This window comes from Corvus brachyrhynchos, unplaced genomic scaffold (assembly GCF_000691975.1).
Source record: "Corvus brachyrhynchos isolate BGI_N302 unplaced genomic scaffold, ASM69197v1 scaffold266, whole genome shotgun sequence".
Lineage (NCBI taxonomy): Eukaryota > Metazoa > Chordata > Aves > Passeriformes > Corvidae > Corvus > Corvus brachyrhynchos.
Window position 1 is genome coordinate 1,152,980 of NW_008238633.1, and position 22,762 is coordinate 1,175,741.

General features: G+C 41.6%; 1 protein-coding gene across 2 annotated transcripts; it reads right to left on the reverse strand.

The window, feature by feature from the left end:
* Nucleotides 1-702: 702 nt before the first annotated feature.
* Nucleotides 703-22,756, reverse strand: HDAC11 (histone deacetylase 11). 2 transcript variants are annotated; one of them, XM_017737347.1, is made up of 10 exons: nucleotides 22,193-22,756; nucleotides 21,429-21,577; nucleotides 19,302-19,402; nucleotides 15,374-15,490; nucleotides 12,344-12,386; nucleotides 12,120-12,196; nucleotides 10,860-10,922; nucleotides 8,895-8,991; nucleotides 5,563-5,741; nucleotides 703-2,596 (listed from the first exon to the last, which is right to left on the reverse strand). In XM_017737347.1, the coding sequence occupies exons 2-10, from the start codon at nucleotides 21,493-21,495 to the stop codon at nucleotides 2,354-2,356; spliced, it is 987 nt and encodes a 328-aa protein (XP_017592836.1). In that variant the 5' UTR covers nucleotides 21,496-21,577; nucleotides 22,193-22,756; the 3' UTR covers nucleotides 703-2,353. The 2 variants fall into 2 exon arrangements, with proteins under 2 accessions (XP_017592836.1, XP_008634244.1); XM_008636022.2 differs by having other exon boundaries at nucleotides 21,429-22,756.
* Nucleotides 22,757-22,762: the final 6 nt, after the last annotated feature.

The window sequence follows — 22,762 nt, forward strand, 5'->3', positions numbered from 1 at the left end:
ACAGCTCGTGATTAATAATTGCATCTTTTGGAAGCATTGTGCACTGATTTATTCATCTAACAGAGATTATTGCAGCAGAGGAACCCAATTAAAGCACAGGATACCATGTATCTGGTAAGATACAGGAGCTTTCAAAGATAAAATTCCACACACAGTATTCTTCCATTTCTGTATTAAGGCACCACGTTTTTGGAAATACGAAGGAGTGGTGTGTTTTCCAATTGTAACTTTACAATGAACACTGAAATGCAGTCAGTGCTGCTTATCAGAAATTTCACAGGTGAGTCTGAGAGCCAGCAGGCTCTGCTGCAAACATTCAGCTCTCTGAAAAGACACTGATTTATAAAAAGCCTCTAAAACTACTGCAGCCTTATCAGAAGCTCAGTTGCCAGTTTAACACCTGTAATACTAAAATACTTAGATTAGGACTTACAATGTAGGCAATGAAATAGAACTTGTAATTAGAAAGTGATTTTAACCCCTTATAACGACATCTTAAGAAGTATTTGGACACAAAAACTTGCAAGCTCTCTTTAAGGAGTCACCACTGAACTCTCAGAGAAGCTGCTGACAAACCTTGTACTACTCACCCTTGAGACTTGCTGTAGTTTCAGCCACATTTTAAGTATGAAAAATACATCTCCTTGTCTTTCAGTCAAACTTTTTGACAGCCAAGATCCATGTGAAGTGACAAGAAGTCAGTCAGCATTGTTCAATACCATTTTAATCTCCACTGAGGGGAAATTATAGAAACATGTTAACACAAACAGCAAATGTTTGGGGAAAGACCATATGGTGCTATGATGGGGTTTAGTTCATAGAAATGTAATCTAGAATTTTATAAAAATTATATGAAAGAATAACAACATCTTTCAGTAACATCAGACAGCATAGAAAAAATAAATCTCAACATTAGTCGTACTCTAATGGTCCTTCTAGTAAGAAATTTAAAAGTGCTCTTTAATCCCAGTGTAGCAACTCAATCTTAGTGCAATAGGTCAGATCTGGTTTAAAGCAGGTATTTATAGCAATTGTGCAATTCCTACAACTGACAAACCCCATGATCTAAACATGAACACTAAATGAGGTAAGTATTATAATTAGAATTAAACATTCCGTAAGTATCTTACACAACAACTCTACTACAAGGAAAATCCTGGTGCTCCCTCACAGGACGGCTCCGACCTAAACACGATGTAAAACTTGTAGTACAAATCAGTGAATACTTGGAAGTTATAAAAGCTCTTGCAAAATACACAGTTTAGTACATTTACAACCCACTGCTACAAACAGTACCTAATGCAAAATATACCAACTTCAAGAAAGCCAAACTTCACAGGTAGTGCAACTGAATTTGCTTTGGATACACTGTTGTATTCCCAAATCCTCCCAGAAGCTCCATATAAAGTTAGCACATTACTTTAATGTAGAAATGTCACTGTAATCCTCAATGAACAGTAATAATGAAGGGTTTGCTTACCAACCATGACTGCAACTGCAAAGTACCATTGCTCTCTGAGCAAGTGAAAACCACAGCACTAGTTGGGGAAAAAGAATTTAAATGTACTCCTCACTGTTTTATACATGGCAAGCTGGCAATAAAAAGACAGCCTGTATTTCTACATAGTTTTTTCTGCAAGGTTGCTCAGAACTCTAAGATCAGCTTTCATTTGCCTGTAGTTTCTTTATCTGTCAGCTGCAGTGCATAGGAACTACTGCCTGTCACATGCAGAGCTCATCTGAAACACCAGACTGGTAATGGTGAGCCCTTATGGCTCACTTGCATATGGAGCCACAGGGCGTTCATATTCTTTTTCACAAGGTGCTTATGAGCAAGATTTAAGTCACTATCCACAACAGGAATAAACTATGAGTTTACAAACATTTCTTCTAACTTTCTATGGCTTCAAAGCTGCAAACCTGCCCTGGCTTTTACAGTATTGCACTTCCCTTTAGTGTTAAACTGACAGCTGAAGTCTGCACAGAACTCGTTTTATAACAGTATTTCAATTTAAAAAGCAATAAATAAAATGCAGTATTTAAAAAACCCCACGAAACAGTACCTTTAGGCCATATTTCTTCTACCTCACCCTGTGCTGCACCATCTGAAGCAGGGCTGGGACAGTCTTTGGATACCAACTGCATAGTTCTTCCAACATAACAGATCCCCCCATACCAATCAGAGAAGCAAATTAAGCTTTCTACAGCAATATTAGACACAAAGACAGTACCCTTGAGTGCATATCTCAATTAGCTTAAAAGGATGTGTTGCCTTAGCCCAAGATAAACTCAGGAGCTAGACACAGTTACTCTGTATTGTCTCTGGGTTATCTGACTAACATTTAGTGGCCTGTCATTGCAGTGCCAAGTTGCTGAAGTCCTTAGCAGAGTCTCTGATCATCTGATCCATGCTGGAACTGCCAACTCCGCAGGCTGCCCGCTCCTTGTCCAGAAGGCCCAGGCTGTGCAGGTTGAGGATGGAGTCGGCGATGATCCGCGCTGTCCTCTTCTGGTACCCGCCGGATGTCACCATCAGGATGGGGATCCTGCGGCTCCGGGCAGCCCTGAACACCACCTCGTCTCTCTTCACAATGCCCTGCACAGCCAAAGTAAGTGACAGCAGCATGATACTTCACTTCCAGCCTGTGCTTTACAGATTTAGACCACTGGATGCTTGGTAAGTGTTTAAGCGTTACAGTTTACAGTAGTAATTAAAAATTCATTTGGAAGCCCTGTTAGTTTTGGTTTCCATGCATAATCATTAAAAAAAAAAAACAAAAAAAAAACCAACAAGCACACCACCCCTCAAAACCCCCAGAAAATCAAATATCCTTGACTTGTTTTGGAGGACAGAGCAGATAAAAGTCTTTAGTACAAATTCCTACAAGAATTCCTGCTCAAAGGCCATAAAATCTAAACTGACTGCAAATTTTACAAGTGTTCACCCTATATCCCAGGTGAGGAATTGTGACTAGGAAAGATTGTCTGAATTCCAAGTGCTTTAGTTTGTGCTCAACTTGCACAGCACCCTCTGTCAAAAGTTTAGCAACTTGATCAGAATTTCACAGTCCTACAGAAGAACCCAAAATTCAATCAAATTTTACACATTCACAATCACTGACTGAATCTTAAGTCCCAGTTTCTTTAATAAGAGCCTGTGGTTACTGTCAGAAGAATCTATGGCTGAAGGGGAAGATGCAGAATGCAAGCAACGGTAAATCCGTAAAAAGAAAATAAATTCTAAATAATTTCTTACTAGGAGAAAGGTATGAAACTAAAAAATAATGAAGACTGCTGCCCAGGAGGTGCTGTACTGCCATTGAACCCAGACAAGAGCAGAGTGTGAGTCTTCTGGGTTTGAAATAAGCACGAGCGTGAAAAATATTTCAGGAATGAGTGAGAACAGAATTAAAACCTACTTTTGTAAAAGAGAGTTCCAGATACATGTAACTCATCACAACTCCTCAAAAAAACCCCCAAAACCCAAAAAACTAGCAACACAACTGACAACAGCTTACAATGGACAGCTCAAAGCTTCAGTAACTGCAAAGCTGGAGAAGGGAAAAGGCATCACAATGCAATCAAATACAAACAATTAAGGAAGCAGCAGCAAAAGTGCTTCAAAATGATCATGCACTGCTCAGGCTGGCTAAAGGAAGAGTGGAAGCACATCAAGAAATAACACCCTGCCATTAATCAGACCACAAACAGATGGTAAAGAATAAAATACAAATTCAGCAGAAAAAAAAGTATCTTGTAAAACCATACAAGAGTATTGTTCACTGCACAGTCTGACACAGCCCTGTGAAAGAACCAGGAATAACAAATGAACAGTAAGACAAAGGAAAATGAAGAATTCTATTAGAAACAGATCCTTAAAGGAAGCAACAGAATTACAGAAGGAGCTGTAGGGCCCTGGGGACCCATCAGGGGATGCATCACTATTATCCCACACCAGGACGGGAAGCAGCCACTGCTCCCAGGAGCCTCACTGCTCCAGCAGCTCCAGGGGGAGCCTGGAGGAACTGAGGGGAAAACATGGGCTTATTCCCACATTTCTGTGGAAAACAACAGCCTGGCACAGTTCCCACTTCCAAACAAAGGGAAGAGGGACTCAGCTGATGCACCACAGGCTTTTCTGCAGCCTCAAGCACCAGGAAACCATCACTCAGAGCACTCTGAGGAGCCTAATTCTGAGCAGAACTAACACTGCAGCAGGAGCTTAAAACATAAATGACATCTACAGGAGTAGGACTGAAGACTGGACTACGGAGCTTTGAAGAGAGGGACCCTCCAGGCACGATGCCTTTCCAGCACCGCGATTTCAAGCCTTCACAGCTACACAGCAGAGACAAGGGCCCTGCCCTCAGTGCAGACACCAAAGGCCTGAGCTCCCTCCAGCTGTGCAGAGAATGGCACCCTGTGCCTTTCACCTCTCCTCGTGGCCAGGGAAGCTCCTTCCCCTTTCTTCCTCCATCCTTACGTTCTCTGTCTGCAGAGCACCCAGAAAGCTACAGCAACTCATTTGTCTTGGCAGTTAACACTGCTCCTTCTCCAAGTGCAGAAATTTGGATTCCTTTTAAAGGCAAATCTCAAAGTATCCCCCACCTATGACCAAGCTGCCACTTCCCTTGGTGGCCACTGCTCTGCAGAGGGCTCTGCTTCACCAAACCACACCTCAGGCCATCTCCTCCCCAAGGCCCCAACCAAGCAAGTCCAAGTCCCTCAGCTCTTCCTTCATGCAAGAGAACTGAACAGAATGAAAACTGAACAGATCAAGTGGTGGCTCAATGAGGGGAACCTGAGAGCTCACAGATCAAACAAGCCCTTTCCAGCATTGATCTGGGGGCCATTACAGAGACCTAAACGTGAAACAGGAGAGACACAGCACAGAGGAACTGACAGAGAAGGACTCACTAAAACCCATAAAAGAAATAAGAGGACTCTAAATTTTTGTTTATTTTAAGAAAAGCAGAAAGGTGAAGACTTCTATGAAGATTTACATATTAAACCAAAATTTGAGTCTGGTACCAGACTGGGGAAAGTAAACAGCATCTGTAAAGGAAAGAATCAAGAAAAGGAAAATATTTGTTCATCTGCTAAGAACACACAGCCAGGCTGCACAAAATTGTTATAACTACGAGGGTAGTTTAAAACAGCTGGGAGTGCTACAGAGGAAATTAAGTGTAAGAGACACACTGGGGCCAGGTGACAAAAGAAATACACTGCAAAATGGGTCATGTGAGGGGAAAAAAGAAACAAAGAAAGAATAAACCAAGCAGGGAAAATAGAAGTCAGGCGAAGTGTGAAAATATACGTATCTCTGGTTACTGTGTGGGTGTTGGAAATCAGTGGATTTTAGAGAGAAGATGAATGATACTGGAACAGGCACCAGAAGAACAAAAATACTTAAGAGTCAGGGAGAAACAAGGAAGAGAAGGGTGAAAAAGCAAGGGAGATGGATGTGTGTGTGTGTCACAGGAACTGCTGTGCCCGGGGCAGTGTCCCTCCCTCCAGCCCCAGCCCGAACAGGGAGGCTGTGCTGCTCGGGGTCACACACACCTGGGGGGAAATGGCCAGGCCTCCCAAGGGATCCCCGTCCAGGATGTCAGTGCCAGCGTTATAAACAACGACATCAGGCTTGAACTCGTTCAAGGCTCCTTCCACGTGGGTGTGCACCTTCTGCAGGTACTCGGCGTCCTCTGTGCCCCACTCCAGCTCCACTCTGCGTTTTATGGCACCTGAGGGAAAACAAACCAAGCACTGCTCAATAAACAAAGCATTGCTTTGGAAGAAAATGCACAACTTAGGTAAGCAAGCAAAAAAAGTTACATTTCTGGAAGCTCTCTCAAGACATTGCATTTTCACAGACACTTGAATTAAAGAAAATTATTCAACTACTTGTTTTCCCAGCAAATGTAAAGCACAATGACCTTGAAAAAATTCCACTGAAGAAAGAAAATCAGATGCAGGGCAAAAAAACCCAATCTGAGATGCAAATGAAAAATGTTATTGAAAAACAGCTGATCTACAAGTTCAGTTACCAATCAGGAGAGAAATCATAAAGAAAATTATTAAATTAAAAGTAACCTAAATAAAGTGTAAGGCAAAGAAAACACTGAACTGCTATTGCAGAGGAAACAGCTGGGGGGAAAAGATAAGTATCACTGAGAAATTATGAAGATGTTTTATTTTTATCACAACACTCAAAACTTCACAGCAAGGGATCATGAATTTATGTGAACTGCTTTATGAATGTATAACAAGATTCAGCTTTGCCCCAAGCATTTTCAATTTAATGTTCTTGCCCTGTAATCCTACCAGAAGAGCAAATATCAATTCTTAATTTAAATCAAATTATTTCTAATACTTCTAATAAAGCAATAGAAGTAGAAAATGAAGGCTGAGAAGGTAAAGAAACCCAAGGTTATGCAGCCGAGTTTTGGGTGCTTTTACGGAGGGATGTGACTCCAGCCCTGAATTAACTGAACCCCTGCCAGAGCTGTTTCAAGGGATGACTTCTGCCTCCCCACACCCTCTGCCTCGAATTAAAGGATGTGCAGTCTCACACCTTAAACATGGATTCAGCCCCCACCAAGTGTGCAAGAATGCACTCAACACAGAATGACACTTAATTACTCTTGTGATTGCTGCCTTTTGCTCTGCTTTCTATCCTTGTTCAGCATCAGTGAAGCTCTTCTTTTTCATCCCATTATTTTACATTGCATCCACATTAGTTTGAAAGATTTTTGTTTCTTTACAGTATTTTCCTGAATTCTTTTCCTATTGTTACAGGAATGTTCCTGTAAGTCTGCACAGCTGTGCTGAACAGCACTGAAGCCTCCTGAGGGTAAGGAATCTGTTGGGTGGATGGAGCTGTAGAGGAGAGAACACAGTGGCTGGGGACAGACAAGGATTGCTGTGATGAAACCATGAGGAAGGTGAGAGACTGTGACTAGGATTCTGTGCCTTCACTGGCCTCTTGCCCTCGCCACGCACAAGGAACTGCAGGGATCGGTCCTTACCCACAACTGGGAGCCCTGAGGGACAGAGGGATGGGGCTGGAGGGTGGAAGGAACACAGCCCTTGCATGCGCTCATGGCCTTTGGACCCTCTCCTGCTAAGCACTGACAGCACCTCTACAGCTCTGTAAAATGCCACTCAGACCAAGAGTGAGGCCTTTTAAGGCCTGAACTCAGAGTCTCAGCTTTTCCTGCTTACCCTTCAGTGAACTGGTCCTATTCCTCATCCATCCTTTCTCCTCCTAAGCTTGTGTAATTCCACACTGCTTCCCCCTAGGACTCAATATGCTTATGGTGAGCTGCTCCCTTTTTTCCCTTCCCTAATGAAGTGCATGGGGCAAAAAAATGTGTAGAAAAGGCTCCTGCAATAAAATATGGAAAAAATGGGCAGGAAATCCAAGGAGACAGTGATCAGTTGGAGTTTACCCTAAGGCTTCAAACTCTAATGTTCAAGCCTCTGCCCCTCTTCAAAGGGATTCCCTCTGTGATCTCATCTCTCCCTGTCACCTAGCAGGAAGGGTTTAAGGGATTTACCCACAAAAAGCCTATTTAGACATTCTTATGCAAACTGCAAGAACTACACACTCACATGGCTCTGGCCCAGCCCTGTGCACCTCATCCTTCATCTGCAGAAAGGGAATGCTGGTGTTCAGGGTGGTACTGCAGCTCAGGGGTTCAGATTTGCTAGCAAGGACTGACTCTGTTTTGGTCTTAATCCATCTGTTCAAATGTTGCCATGTGATAAATGAATAAAGGGATGCTCTTCTTGGGGGGAAAACCCCCCACATTTGCTTGCAATTTGTCTGCCTCCAGACATGGTGTGCTTTAAATGGTCATTTTTTAGTTTAAAACCTTGAAATACTACAATTCTTAGCATCTTTACTAGTCAGAAGACAGCAGTGCAATGCACTGCACCTGATTCTTGTCAAGAATCCAAATGAAGTAGGTTTTTCAGAAGGACAGCATCACTGAAGGAATCCAACAGCAGAACAACTCCCCCAGCAACCCCTGACTCAGTGAACAAATTAAGTCTGCAATAAGTGGCAGTGTAACAGAATCGAAGGCCAAATAAACTTGGGGCTTTTGCATTCCAATTTAACCATTATCAAAGCCTCACTAATTAACTGTGGCAGGTCACAACAGACAAGTACAGGAGGAAAAACAAACCACAACCAAACCAAATCAAGCATGGGTATGACAGGGAAGGGGGAAGTCCCCATCCCTGCAGGGATTTAACAGTGTGGATTTGGGGATACTGGTCAGTGGTGGCAGTGCTGGAGGAATGGTTGGACACGACCTCAGAGGGCTTCTCCAACTTTAAATTCTATGGGTCTATTCCAGGACTTGCTTTGCTTCTCACCTTGTGTCACATTCAGAGGCAGCTCGTTTCCTACAAGCTTATCAAACAAGTTCTACTGGGAAGGCAACACCCAAATATGTTGTAACTTCACTGTCAAAAGAACATGAAATCTTTTTACACAGTATCAGCTAATCCTCAGTGAGCTCTCTCATAAATGTAACGTAAGGGAAAGATGAAGTTCTAACAAGTCTCTTCAAATCACAGGATTACTCAATTTACTGCTCCAAGGCTGGCACAAGCTTTGGAATGGACTGCTAACAACATCCACTGAACACCTCCCCACACCCTGCACTCCAGAAGGTCATTCCTGACGTGAGGGACAACACTGCAGCATTAACACTGGTGTGACAGATCACAGTGAGCAGTGAAAATGATGTGACATTTAAAAAAAAAAAAAAAAAAAAGAAATCTAGGTGATGTTGTTGCAAGGAAGCGTAGTAGTAAATGAAGAAGTTATGTAACAACACAGTAGGTCTGGTACATTTGGGAAGATGAATTTCAATTATACTCACGTTTAGCAAAACCATCCCCTGGATAAATATATCTATTGTATGCATCCATAATATAAACCCGAGGATCATCCATAAAGTCCCTCTCATGGCCATTTCCCTGAAGGAAATTTACAGTTAGCTATTCCTAGCATGCCAACACAGAATTAAATACACTGCAAATTCTAGAGAAATTAACACTACAAAAGTTCTAATATTCAGAACTCCTGTGTCATTCTCGTATTTAGTCCTGGAGGTTATTCTGAGGTGTGGAGTTTTGGGGGGTTTGACAGTATGAGTCTGAGGACTACAGCTCTTACCACAAACAAAATCCTTGTCTCTCTGTGAAGGTAATTAGCCTAGATCTCAGTACACATGTAAGAAAATAAGGAAAAATCAGAAGCTAATTGTCCTCAACAGCACCACCAAAGCAACTGTGACCACCAAAAAGATCTACCACCTTCCAGCTGTGCAAGAAAAAGTCACTTTCAACTGCTGCAGGGATACTGAGTATTCTTACTTAAGAATTAATGAATAAACACAGCAGACTACAGCTCTCCTGGTAACTCAAGCCTTGGTGAGATAAGTAATCCCTGGAAAAACTACAAACACTAACAATCCAACAGTTTAACACCAGAAATTCCCTACAAAAAATTGTACTGGCTGTAAAGAGGGATGCTCAAGAGTAAACTCAGATTTGGAATGGTTCCCCCTCCCCATTTCTGAACGTAAATACTATTCTTTTGGTTCTCACTTAGACTTTTCTCACTAATATAAAAATCATTTTACCACAGCAATCACTAAGATAATTTTGTTTCAATCAGTGTATCATACAGGACCACAGCCCCTATCCCCAGAATTTCACTAGAACTACAGAAACAGACATTTCCCTAGGTATATCTCCTGTAATTCAGTTTTTATGCTAAAAAATGACAACTCTATTTATTTCTTCAGCATCTTTGGTCCACAAATGAACAGTTCATGCACACAAGCCTAGGAATATGAAAGCCTCTGGGGGAACCATTTCCTTATGAATGGTGAAACTCACCACTGCACTAAGAATTGGAACAGTCAAGAGATGAGAATATCTGCATTGTTAAACAGGATCTGCTGAGCTACTTCAGACACCTCTCATCCCCCAAAGAAAGGAAACAAGAGGTGATTTAATGTGCACACTGAGACTACCAACATATCTGAAAACCAAAATACATTCCAAGAATTTTTCAAAACCAAACCTATCCACACCCTGACAGAGAGGCTGAAGAGAACCATGAACACAAAACATCTTTCTACTGCATAATCTATGTCCTGCTATCATGGTAATTTTAGGACACAGATAAGAGAAACGAGAGAAGATGAAAAACTTGCTGCCATTAGGCTTCCTCAGTGCCATGGAGCTGTGTAAAAATGGTTTCTTTACACATTATAAATCACCTGAAAAATGCCTCAGGTTGGACATCACTTTGGTGCATTAACTGCTTTTCTAAAAATACCATTTCTGTCCTTCCAGGATTTATTTTGCAAATCCCACCAAAGCTGAGATTTGATCTCAGTACTACAGTAAATCACTTCACCAGGTTAAGAGGGATGGATCCTTTACTTCATTAGCCTGAAGCCAGGCTTAAAATTAAACCACTGAAGGTCAAATCCCTCCCCTGCAGAGGCTGCTGCAGTGACCAGGCATTCTGAACTAGCTGGGATTGTCTGGAGAGATCCTTGTTTCTCATCCCTGGAGACCGCGAGTGCAACGCAGCAAGATTTTTACATGCAGCCACATGATGGAGCTGCAACTCAGCTTAATTTTATTAAACTGGCTTAAGAGCCTTTTGGAGCATAAAATAATTGAAGAATCAACTCTTCACAGTTTTCATAATCTCTGATTAACTTTGTAGTCTATGACTTTACACTTGTATTAAAAAAACGTATTTATCACACACTTGAATTTCAAGCAAAACATCTGTAAGCACTGAATACAGGTAAACTACTCACCTGATGGGCATCCAGATCAATAATTGTGGCTCTAGACACTCCTGGTACTCTCTCAAATAAGAACTGGATGTATAAGCAAAGAAAAACACGGAGAAGTTTGTGAAGTTAGGTGACAGACTGAACTGGAGGCTCGAAGATTGCACAGTACATGACTGCTGTAATTTTAATGTAGGGCCCATCTATCTGTTTCAGTCACCAAATAAACTGAGACATGATTCTCATACATTTAATTACAACATCTCATTATTTGACATTAAAAGATAATTTTTGTTAAAATAAAAACCCTATGTATCCAGAGGCTGGAGTGGAACCAGTGACAGCATCCAACTGCAACAGCCTAAAATTCATTGGTTAGGAAAAGCTGCTGTAAGGAAGGACTGCATGCCTTAGAGCCACTTTTAGTGACAGAATTCATTTCCTATTCTGTCTGGGGAGAAAAAACAATGGTTTTTACTTCTTTGAGTCTTAGCTTTGCTAAGTTACTATCTTTAAAATAGACATGGTAAAACCCAAAGATTTTGTACAAACTGTCACCCACTATAATTTCTCAATCTGTATTTTAATGGTAGGTGAAAAAAGAACACTGTGGATTACTTTTCTGCAAATTACCACGTACAGAAATTAGGATGTTATGTCACATGGTGTGCTGCAGTCATTAGAGCTCTTTAATGTTTGATTATTACTGATACTTTATAAATATTCTAGTATACAAATATGCCACAGCTCATTTGATAAAAATAAGCCCTAATTGCAGAAGGCTCTTACTTCAGCCATTCAACAGCTAAATACCAAATGTATTCATTCCCATTTGGTGACTATTTTGGAGTCACTCACATTTTTATTCATGAATCTGAACCAGTCTGAGCCCTGTATGGTGCAGCTTGATTCAGAGAGGGGATTTTTGTCTCTGCATTTGTCTTGCCTGTAACCACTGAAACCAATGTGGAATTTCCAGGTTCACGTGCAAGGCCAGGTGAATTATCACTGAGGATATTAGAAATCCATCTGGTTTGATTGGAGTGGTTTTTGCAAGACAACATTATCAATGCAATTATAGTGGTGCACATTTACATTGATAATTCTGACCCCTGCAGCTCTTCTCTTCCACTTTACAACACTGCATATTCCTATTCCAACCCATCTGGAGATTGCTTCATTTTCTCCAATTAGGATGTAAATTAGTTCTTAGGAATTTACGTGGATTTCTCCTCCTCCATTTGCACAAACAGCAGGAAACAGTGGTTTAAGAGTAGTTCTTACCTTGATAGCCAGTGTGATGTCAGCATAAGCACAAAATCCTCCCCCTTTGTCACTGGAGCAGTGATGAAAACCACCCCCTGAACAGGAAAATGGTGAAGGGATGAAAAGCCACATACTAAACAAAAGCCAGATACTAAAAACATTGATGGGCTTTGCAAAGAGATGTAAATGAAAATCAGATGCTTTCAACACACCATTTAAGGTATCACTGAATTTGTACTCACCCACGTTGATGGCCCAGCCTCTATCCACAGCAAGTTTTCCTGCCTTAAAAAAAAATTTACAGTTGGAATTCTATAAATGAATGAGGCAACAGTTAACAATATCTGCTTCCACTCCAAATCACTCCTGGCATTCCAACACGCCCCCGGAATTTCTGGATCTTTTGCCACTGGAGGTCATTCTGAACCAGATCCCTGAGTACAAGCCTGACAAAACTACCCTCAGCATAAGGAGCTGAAAGAATATTTGCTATGTCTTCTGTATTTCCTTGTCTGGCAGCTGGAAAAGGGAAAGTGCAGTGCTGGGAAGAGTAAAAAATGAGGAAGAAGCTCCTGATGCCTTTCCTGTTCATGTACAAACAGAGGAATGTAAGCCCAAAATCCTGGAACACAGACACAAAAAAACCACGGTTCCAGCTGGGGAGGGAGCCAGACAAGTGCTCCACTATGAAGTGTCCTGAAACTTCTTTTATTTTTTATATGACAGAGCATGCAGGGTATAGAATATTATTGATCTTTTCCCCTCCAGTACAGGAAAAATGTGCCTGTATCTCTCCTTGGAACTCAAATGACATTCAGGGAAGGGAAAGTATTGACGGAGAGGTGGTACACAAGGCTTAAATGATGGAATTTTAACTGAAAAACCTGATTACTTTGGCCAGGAAGAGTCAAACAACTGTTTCAGCGCAGCATTCTTTAACTGCTCTGTTAAAAATAATGAAGACATTACTAGTTAAAATTAAAAAAAAAAAAAAAAAAAAAAAAAAAAAATATTTTAAAATTGATGGGTTTTTTGTCCATAGTCCTGGAAAGAACAAATTACACATCATAGACAAAATGAAGTTTGGGCAGTTATGAAGTCTTCATAACCAATATTTACATTTGAACAGTTTTAATTCAGTACTAGGATAACTATTGGGATGGTAAACATGATCCTGCTATGATCATGCCAACTTACACAAATTAGATCTTGGGGAGAGATTGCAGTTTCTGAACTATAAAACCCATTAAGTCCCAGGGAGAACACATTATCTGCGATTTATCACATTTCCTAGGGATTCCTCACCAAAACCCAATCTTCCCACATTGCTAAAATATCATTAAAAAGTCGAGAAACTCAACAGGAATTTTTGTAATAAACAGGCCCATCAGGAATAGCAGAAAATTGCACTTCTGACTTGGACTGTACAAATTTTATTGTCTGATGAATCAAAATTGCTTTTAAAGCACATACTTATCTCCGCATGATGAAAAAGAAAAGGTACAAATAACAGCATATGGCCTCAAGAGGAATCCCAAAGTGCCCAGGAGTGGCATCCACGTTTCAGGAGCCATGAGACAAAACAGACCATTTGTGGGTGCCTCCTCTACCTGACCACATTTCTAACTGGTGAACACACACCTGTGAGTTAAAGATAACACAAGCACAGTGAAAAACATCACCCAACTGTAGAAAAGTATTGCCTGGCTGGAACCAGGCTGGATGAAAGGTTTCACACACACTGAGCTCCTGTCAAGACATATCCAAGGTAGAGCATCAGGAAGCTCTAAACTCTTCCCAAATACCTCTCTCTTAGACCATTCCCTTCATTCCCATGACAATCTCACAGTGACAGCATGGCTGTAATGAGAGGAAACTCTGCAGGTCCCTGCTCAGCAGGACTTGCTCTGAGTGACAACCAAATATTTTTAAGCACCTTGAACTATATGAAATTCTCCCATCTCTGCTTTTGCCAGTTCACACCTACTCAAGGAGGAAGCACTTTTGTTATCTGGCCTATCACCATAATCCAATGCATCTAAAGACTTAGCCAGAACCCAGCACGTTCTTTCAGAATTCAAATCCTTAAACAGGCCTTAAAAAAAGTTGGTTTAACGTTTCTATTTCCCAGCCTAACTCACCTTTGATATCTAGGAGTCGCAATAAACCCTGTTCCTGTATCTGGCACGGCAGCACTGGCAAAGGCTTGCCAAGCCCCAGGACAGTGGGGCAGTAAGGGGCTTCAAAAAGGCAGAGAAAAAGCAGCACAGGCTGCAATCCCTTCCACTTGCACCCACTGCCACAGCCACCTTCAGGAAGAGGTGCTGAAAGGCAAAGATCTATTTGTGCCATAGGATTAATAATTTCAGATGAGATTATTTGTCTTCCATTTACGTAACTGTTTCAGCCCAATGAGATGGGACTGGCCCCATCTCCTCCCAGCACCAAGCTGGAGGTTCTGAATGCCAGTAAGACAAGGATTGATAAAAACAGGGCACAAAGATCCCACTAGTTCCCAGTTTATGATTGCAAGGGAATCTTTCTCAATACATGGTTTAAACAACTCATTTTTGGCTCCAACTATTCACTGTTTTCTTTCCTCCTACTTCCTCAACATCTCTAATGGGAATGCCCAAGCAAAATTAAATGTCTGGTGACCCTGACACAGCTCTTCAGAGCAGAGCCCTCCTTTTACTCAGTAGAACACAGTTCTGCTCAGATGAAAGAGGCTAAATCTCACTTGAGCTCAGCTGGGCTGCTTCTGCAGTATTTATGATAGAAAAAGTAGATCAACTAAAACCACTTAAAAGAGCAAGATGATACATTTTAAAATGTAAGCATTTACCTAGTCCCAAGAACAAGCAAACCATCCATCTCTTCCCCTACAGTTTCAAGGTCATTTGTTAATATATGCTTTTAAAAAGCTTCTAGAGTGTTGATTATAAACCTCCCATTCCTAGAATTTGCCTGTACTTCAATGTTGTTTAAAACTATCTCAGTTTCTGTATTTGCCCAAGGGCTGCCACATCTCTCCCTGCTTGCCCAGGCTCCCCCTCACTGTCTCTTCTGCAAAGTACAGACCATGAACCCAGTGATGTCCTTCCCTTGCAGCTGCCAACAGCAGCCAACTGTGCTCATGTTCAGGACTCTGCACTGCCCCACCTCCCTCTCCAGGCCTCCACAATCTGCGTTACATAAACAGTACAACTCCAGGTTTACAGTGTTTGATCAACAAATTTAAATATGACAAAAGTGGATCAAGGGCACCTTACCATTATTGTTCCTCCTGTCTGGGTTCGTAGAGGTTTCAGAACTTTTCTCTGAACAACAAAATTGGGAAGAAAGGCAACTGGTGGAATTTCTGTGATTGTAGCCACAACAAATGACCACTGTAACAGGGAAAAAGAGAGTTCCAATTAATGTAATCTGGCTTAATGGTGACAATTAGCTCTCTCAGAAGTTGTTATTTCCTGAAAAGGTGCCCACAGGTCCTTAGGAAGATTTTTAATATTTTTAAATGGAAGTGACCATACCAGTTCTTATTAGTGACCTCCAAATAGGTTCATCCTCAAGTTTTTAACTATGAGAATCATCACTTTCCAGATTTTAGTATCAAACAGTATTAAATCAGCAATTTTTCAGGAAGGTAGTATTTCAGAAAATGTAATATCCCTCAGATTAGAAGGAAGAATTGTGAAATGTCCTTCCAGCTACATTTGATATATTGTTCAAACCTAGAATATCTATTCCTGTGTGGAATCAAAAGGATGTACCAAGGAGAAAACAAACACAAACAAACAGACAACTGAACTAAGAAGTTCAAACACTTAAATGAACACACAGCGTAACTTTAGCATAGAGAACTGATTAAAATTTATTTAGCATATTAAACACTTTTGGAAAATGTTTCAAGGAAACATTTTGTTCAAAAGTCTTCAAGGTTAGAACACAAAATATTTGCAGTATGCAAATGCTTTTTTTGCAAACACATTGATTACTTCAAAGAACTTCCACTAACACTGCTACCAGTGATAACACTGCTAAATATATTTCAAAGCCTAAGTCACAAGCAAGAATATACCTGTCCAACCAGTACTGAAACATTGAGGGACCAGGCATTACGACTTGCCACCCTGTACAAAGACTCTGAACAGATCCTGTTCTCTGCACATCAGGAACTGTAATGAGACTGAGGGCATTGGCTGCCCTGTCACTGAGCTGTTCACAGCTGGCAGGATGTATGTGTGGGCAATTTGAACCACAGAATCACATCCCCATCTCAGAGTCCTTTGATGCTCAAAATAACTTCCCCATTATCAATATTTCCATTATCAGGTACTACTGGATGGGGTGAAGGACTGGCATTGTTCATGAAGTGCCTAACTGTATTTTGCCAACAGTTCATTTCAAACTCTCACTACTTTTATATTTGCAAGACATTATTCTGTTACAATATTATCAGCTGTCCATCACGAGGTGTTTTAATTATTTTTTAGTACAGTCAATCTTGATAAAGTCCCTTTGCAAGACATTTTAGCCTTTGAACAAGCACATTATTAAAAACTATATTCAATGCTGTTGTTCTGAAATGGAAATGAAAAGGTCACATTTGGATAAAAAATAAATTTGACCTCAAATGTGAACGATAATCACACAGGAAATTTTAATGAAATTTAAAGTAAAATTAATGACAACAGGGAGAAGTGGGAGCAATAATGACTCAAACAAACAATTATGTAGCTGCAGGTTTTTACGTGGAGTTGAGAAATCCAGGTGTGGTGGGAGTTTGGCTCTCAGGCTTGCTGGTCACAGCTGGGGCCATTCCCACTGCCACTCACTGCTCCACCCCTGGGCTGTCCTGGGGTTAGTAACTCCCAACAGATGGGGGAAGTCACCAACTGGGAGCAAAGTCTGGGGCTTCAAGAAGGCAGCTACAGATGAAGGAAAATGCTTCTCCACGTAGTAACTGAAAAATCTGTGGAATGTTTCATGCTTTTTTCTTCAGCATGGTGGTTTTGTTTTCCAGCAGTGTCTGAGTATGAAATTCCCAGACCAGCCTTATCCTCAGCATTTGCATTTCAGTGTTTGTTCACATGTGTTACCACAGAATTTCTCATAAATAAAAAGGGCCAAACACACTCTTAAACTGGCTCTAACCTCATTGCCTACCTCCTTCCAAAAGTTCAGAATGCTGACATGCAGGAAATTCATTATTTTACGTAACACTAGGAAAAGGCAGCAAGTGGAAAAGTACTGCAAGCAAACTACCCACAGTCCAGTCATTATTACCTTAGAGACCTAAATTCTTCAAAGGAATAACTGAGGGGGAATCACCTCAATTCAAAGGCCAAACTTTGTTTTAAGGACTGAGCAGGGAAACGGGGAGACCCTTCCTTCCAACACAGAACTGATTTCCAGTAGCAGATGTACTTTGTGCACACCTTTTTGTTTCTCTTCGCCCAATGCTCAGCTGGCCTCTTCAGCTGCAGCAAGACACAGACACCAAACACCACCTACTCTTGCAAGTGTAGGGACTTTTCCACCAAATTCATGCTCAGATTTTAAATGAACACTCAAGTGATCCATTATTTTAGGAGACCTGGGCATTCTGAGAAAGGAAAGCAACTTTGTTGTCTTCAGAGATGATCTAATATAAAACTATACCATTTATATATATTTGTCTGGATTTAAAAGAAAAATAGCACAGTAGCCTGTGGGTAAGGCAATAAAGAGTTTTCACAGGGCTTTTTCATGTCTAGGACATTATTTTTCTTTTGCAACTAAGCACTTCTATCTTTGCTGCTTGGCAGCAATCTGCTGCCATGACCAATACAACATCTTCCAGTTTCTACACTTGCAGGAAATATTCTCTCAAGAAAAGGGGGAGAGGAGATATCCAGTTAATCGCATCTGAATACACTCAACAGTGCTAGTCTTGACCACCAAGACACAACTTATACCGACAACTCCCTGTCAAGCCATCCCATAGGTACTAAAAATATGATTATGGCATTCCAAACTGAGCTATGCACATTAAACCCTGCTTCAAAGAAGTGATTCAGGAAAAAGAGGTGGGTGGTTCTATGGAATTAAAAGTTCAATATCAAGAATAGCTGCAATAATATCAAATCTAATGATGCATGAAATTGCATGTAACTTCATAGCACAGAATGAAGAAGGCACAAGAGAACTCAGAAAAGCAGTTAAGAATGAAAAAGTTCATGCAAATAACAGATCGCTGCTACAGAAAAATAAAACATTCCAGAAATAGCAATCCAAGGACTCTTCCACTGTGGAAGGGGATAAGTGACTCAAAATAACTTCTTTTGAATTATGAAATGGAAGATTTCTTTTCTCTTACAAATCCCTTCTCTGCCCTCCAAGCAGAGTTGCAAAGCAAAAGCAATGTCCCCTGCACTCATCTACTATCCATTTCCACCCACAGATGACTGGATATATATGCAGAACCAGAGATCTCACATGTTTATGTTTTAGAGTCACACTGAAATTTAACAAATGGATGTTTCATTTCTAAATATACAAGGAATGCTCTTCATCCCCCTGCAGTCCTGTATGAGCTGGCTCTGCAAACCTTCACACACAGATAATGTGCTTGGTTATGCCCTTACACTGCTCTTTCAACTCTCTGCGTATTCCACTGATACAGGCAGTGTCTGAGTATGAAGCCAGTCCTTCCTCCCCCAACAGACCGACCACAGAATCCCTGCATGGATGCTCTGTCAAGATTACATAACCACAAACCCCATAAAGCAATCCCTGCATTAGAAAACATCCAATAAAGTACCCCGTGTTAGTGGTTTCCATTGTATTTTTCATTTCAGAACTGCTTTTGCTGGAGTACATCAAAACTTACACGGCTCAACATTAAAACCCTGGCACTAACAAGAATATTACTGACATCTCAGACATTCCAATTTTCCCTATGTTTAACTTCCCTGAAATGTCGTTTCAGGACACCTATTTCACATAGTAGACCCTCTTTCCCCCCCATCTATGTTGTGAGCTGCCTAATACCTCTGTGGTTTGCTTTCAGTATTCTCAGTAACAACATTATCAGAGTATCAACAAACACCATTCTATATCTGTATAGCTGATTTATAACAACTCTACAAGATACCCACTGCCATTGACACTCGCTCGGGACAGTTTGCTGGAAAAACACACGAAGGGGTACAGCACCTTTAATTTATTAAGGTAGCGCCTGGTGTGAACAACCAAGAGATCTTCATCAGTCGCCTCCCGTGCCTGCACAATCAAGTCATCTGCAATTAGTTTTTCTTCTGCAACAGGAGAGAAATAACAATTGGCATTGTACAGCACTGCTTAGCTCCCCCTGTCCCCCCTCCAAACACTCTGCTACGACCTCAGTGTGGTAACTTCCTCTGTCATGTTTACTTTAGGTTGCTCAGAGTTTGTAAGTTTTCCAAACACAGCCCCTCTTGTCAGAGGTAAGCTGTTCAGGTAGTGGGTATTTGAGAAATATTGTGTACAGAAAGTTTTCAGAGTGTGCTAAGACCATGAGAAGTTCTTGTCTAAACTGAAAGTGCAGACAGGTAATGACAGAGGATGAACACACACTGGAAGCACACAACTCCTCACAGTTTAGGGCTTGGTACACTGGGGAAATCTTGGTGCTTGTACCATCAAATATCCACCATTATTTTAACATTCTTTAAGAAATCCCACAGTTTGTACTAGGATTTAATCCCCTAAATCACAGAAGAATAAAGTAATAAATCAAAATTCAAAACAAAGTAATAGCTTAGATGTTCATGGAAGCAAACAAGCTTAATTAGGATACTTCTATCACCTCCTACCTCAATGTAATTTCAAGAAAAAACAATGAGCAGCTATTAAGTCTTTCCCTTAGAGACCAAAAGATTATTTAAAAACTTAGTTTTATAAGAGCAAGTTACTCCAAGAATTCAGAAGGAGTGCATACGATCACTACAAACAATAATTATAAGGAATCCCGCTGATCTTCCCAGGCAAATTTTGATATTTAATTGCTACACAGCTGTAGCCTTCTAAGCCTGTATCTCTTCTTTAATTTTATACTTGGAGGAGAAAGAAAACAACTCGGAAACCTGAGAGATTTTGCTCTGAAGTGTTATACAAGAACAGCACCTGCAACAACATTTGTTTTGGCAAGCTTCTGTTTCTCCTGACTGAGGCTTGAGGAACATTTCATTCATGCACTGGTGTCAAACAGACCCAAACTGCTGCCAGCTCCCTTGTCCAGGAGGAAGGTGCTCTGGGAAAGATGTTCACTGCTGATTTGCTCAGTGATAAGGCACAGGGGAAGTCAGCTGTTGCCAGGAATTGCTACTGAGCCAGAGCAAACCAAGTGCTCTGGGGCATCCTGGGCCTTCTTCCTCCTTTCAAAGCAAGGACAGTAAAACAACTGGGAAAACTAATTTTCTGTGAAAGCCTGAGACACTTCAGAGTAGACATGTCACACAGAAAAAAGCTGCAGGAAAAGACTTTAGATGGAAGTAAGAGAAAGGCAAAGGTTCTGATTAATTAAGAAAACTGTCAAGGAACCCAAGACTAAATTATTTAAGGTTGTTAGAGGAAAAAGCCAAAACTCAGCTACTAAGTGTGTTAGTGCTAGAATTCACCTGACCTCAGTTAAAAGAATGCAAGTCAGCCTGCAGTGGGAAGGGCAATCCTGAACTGCAAAGGATCATCAGCTGAAGGAGTCATAAGGACCACATAAAGGGAAGGGGCCTGGCTTTGGGACAACCAACAGCCTTTGGAAAGAGAAAAAGCTTTTTTTTTTACTCTTGATGAGCAAGCTCATACTTTAAATGAAGAGATGCCAAGATCTCACAGGCCCTAATCCTGCCCCTGGTTCTTACACTTTTATCTCCTTAATGCATTTCTACCTGTATCCTCCAATTGGTTTAAACAGCAATAATTAGAAGCACCACAAAAAGCTCTGTCTGTACCAGAGGGGCCTCAAAGCTCTTTCCAAACATCATCAGAGCAATAGGATGAGGCTGCTAAAGAACAGACGAAAAGTGCTAAAGCTGCACTTCTCTCAAGCCTGAGAAGTCCTGTGTGCAGTCCAAGTTGAGTAACTAAGTTACACCTGCAGCAAACCATCATTAACACCTGGAAGTTTTAAAAAGGAATGCCCCAGTTCCTGCTACACCAGGTGCAAAATCAGGGAAGCACAAGGCTACAGAAAGCCACACCCTGCAATTCAGGTCTGGTAAGCCCAACATAAGTCTGCACTAACCACATAACTTTCTTTAGGTTTTGTGCAAATGTTGCTTTAAGAAGCACCTTCTGTCATTTTACCTTTCAAGAAATTGATGACTTTCCCCCATTTGCCTGCATCAAAGGGATGCAGTTTCTCAAGTCCCATGAAGGTGATGTTGTAGTCTGGGGAATACACGATGGGCCAACATCCCGACGGGAGGTCTTCGTACAGCTCCGTCCTGTGGGGCCTTGGCAAGCAAACACACACCAGTCACCACTTCAGCAACCACTTACCAGGGACAGGGTTATACACTGAAGGTCCAAACTACAACTTAAGTCCTTACTAACACTGATTTTATAATTCTTGAAGATGGTATTTCCAACAGAAAAACGGAAACATTTGGTTCTCTCCCCTTGTCTTTCCAAGTGCACCAATCAGCACCTCTACCTTCAAGGGTGCACTCAGTTTGCAGACAGCATAACCTTCAATACCTGCACGACTAGACTCCTATTTCAAAGTCTGTATCAAAACACAAACCACAATGCTTCTAACAATAGAAGCTCCACAAGATTTCTAGCATCCTTTCCTAGAAAGCAACAAACTATTTTGTGACCACCTGAGCAAACAAATGAGGCTTGGGTTTTATTTGCATAGCATAGAACAAGAGGACACACCCTTAACTCCAGGTGTCACACCTGCAACCCCTAAACAAAACTTTCCTTAGCCCCCCCTCCAAATTATTGTATTTTTCCACCACCAGGAGAGACAGCACAGCCTGCTCACAGCCCTCCTTCACAAGCCATTCACAAACCCGGTAATGCTGTGCTCTGTTTACAAACAAACACCAACTGTTTGTGGACACCTGTGTGCACACGTGGGTCAGCAGGCCAAGCCAAGGCTGAGAGGAGATTCTGTGTCCACACTCAGCCTATTCCACCACCTGTGTGTTGCCTTCTGTGCCCCAAACTCCACGTCACTGAGTCATGCCGAGACCTCTCTTGCTCCTCGAAATTTAAAGTTTGGAAAAGGCTTTGCAACATACTGTGCAAGACACAAGAGTCTTTTGTCAGGTGAACAATACAAACAGAAAAACCCTTATTTCCAGTCTAAGCATGCTCAAAAAATACCCTTTTAAAACCCTGTTAGAAGCAAACCAAACGAAACACGAGGACAATGGAGGTTTTTCACCAGAGCCCGCAGCCCGGAGCCCACACACCACCCACAGAGCGAGCCAGGGCTCCCCGGCCCCTTCCCTCGGCGCTCCCCGCGATGCAAGGCGGGGTGTGGGGACGGTGCTGTGACACCCCCGGCCCCGGCAGAGCGGCCTGGGGCCTCGGCCCTGCGGAGGCTGCAAGACAGGGTCGTTTCTGCGGGGGCCGAGGTGCTCCCGGCGGGACAGACCGCGTTCCCAGCGGGACGCCCCATTCCCAGC

What these genes read in the sequence shown, in the direction of transcription:
- HDAC11 (XM_017737347.1), bottom strand. Translation starts at nt 21,495, where the DNA reads ATGGGACTTGAGAAACTGCATCCCTTTGATGCAGGCAAATGGGGGAAA. An exon ending in AGTCATCAATTTCTTGAAAG is followed by an intron (nt 19,403 to 21,428) that starts GTAAAATGACAG and finishes CTCCTGTTGCAG; the next exon opens with AAGAAAAACTAATTGCAGAT. An exon ending in ACATCACACTGGCTATCAAG is followed by an intron (nt 10,923 to 12,119) that starts GTAAGAACTACT and finishes TTATACATCCAG; the next exon opens with TTCTTATTTGAGAGAGTACC.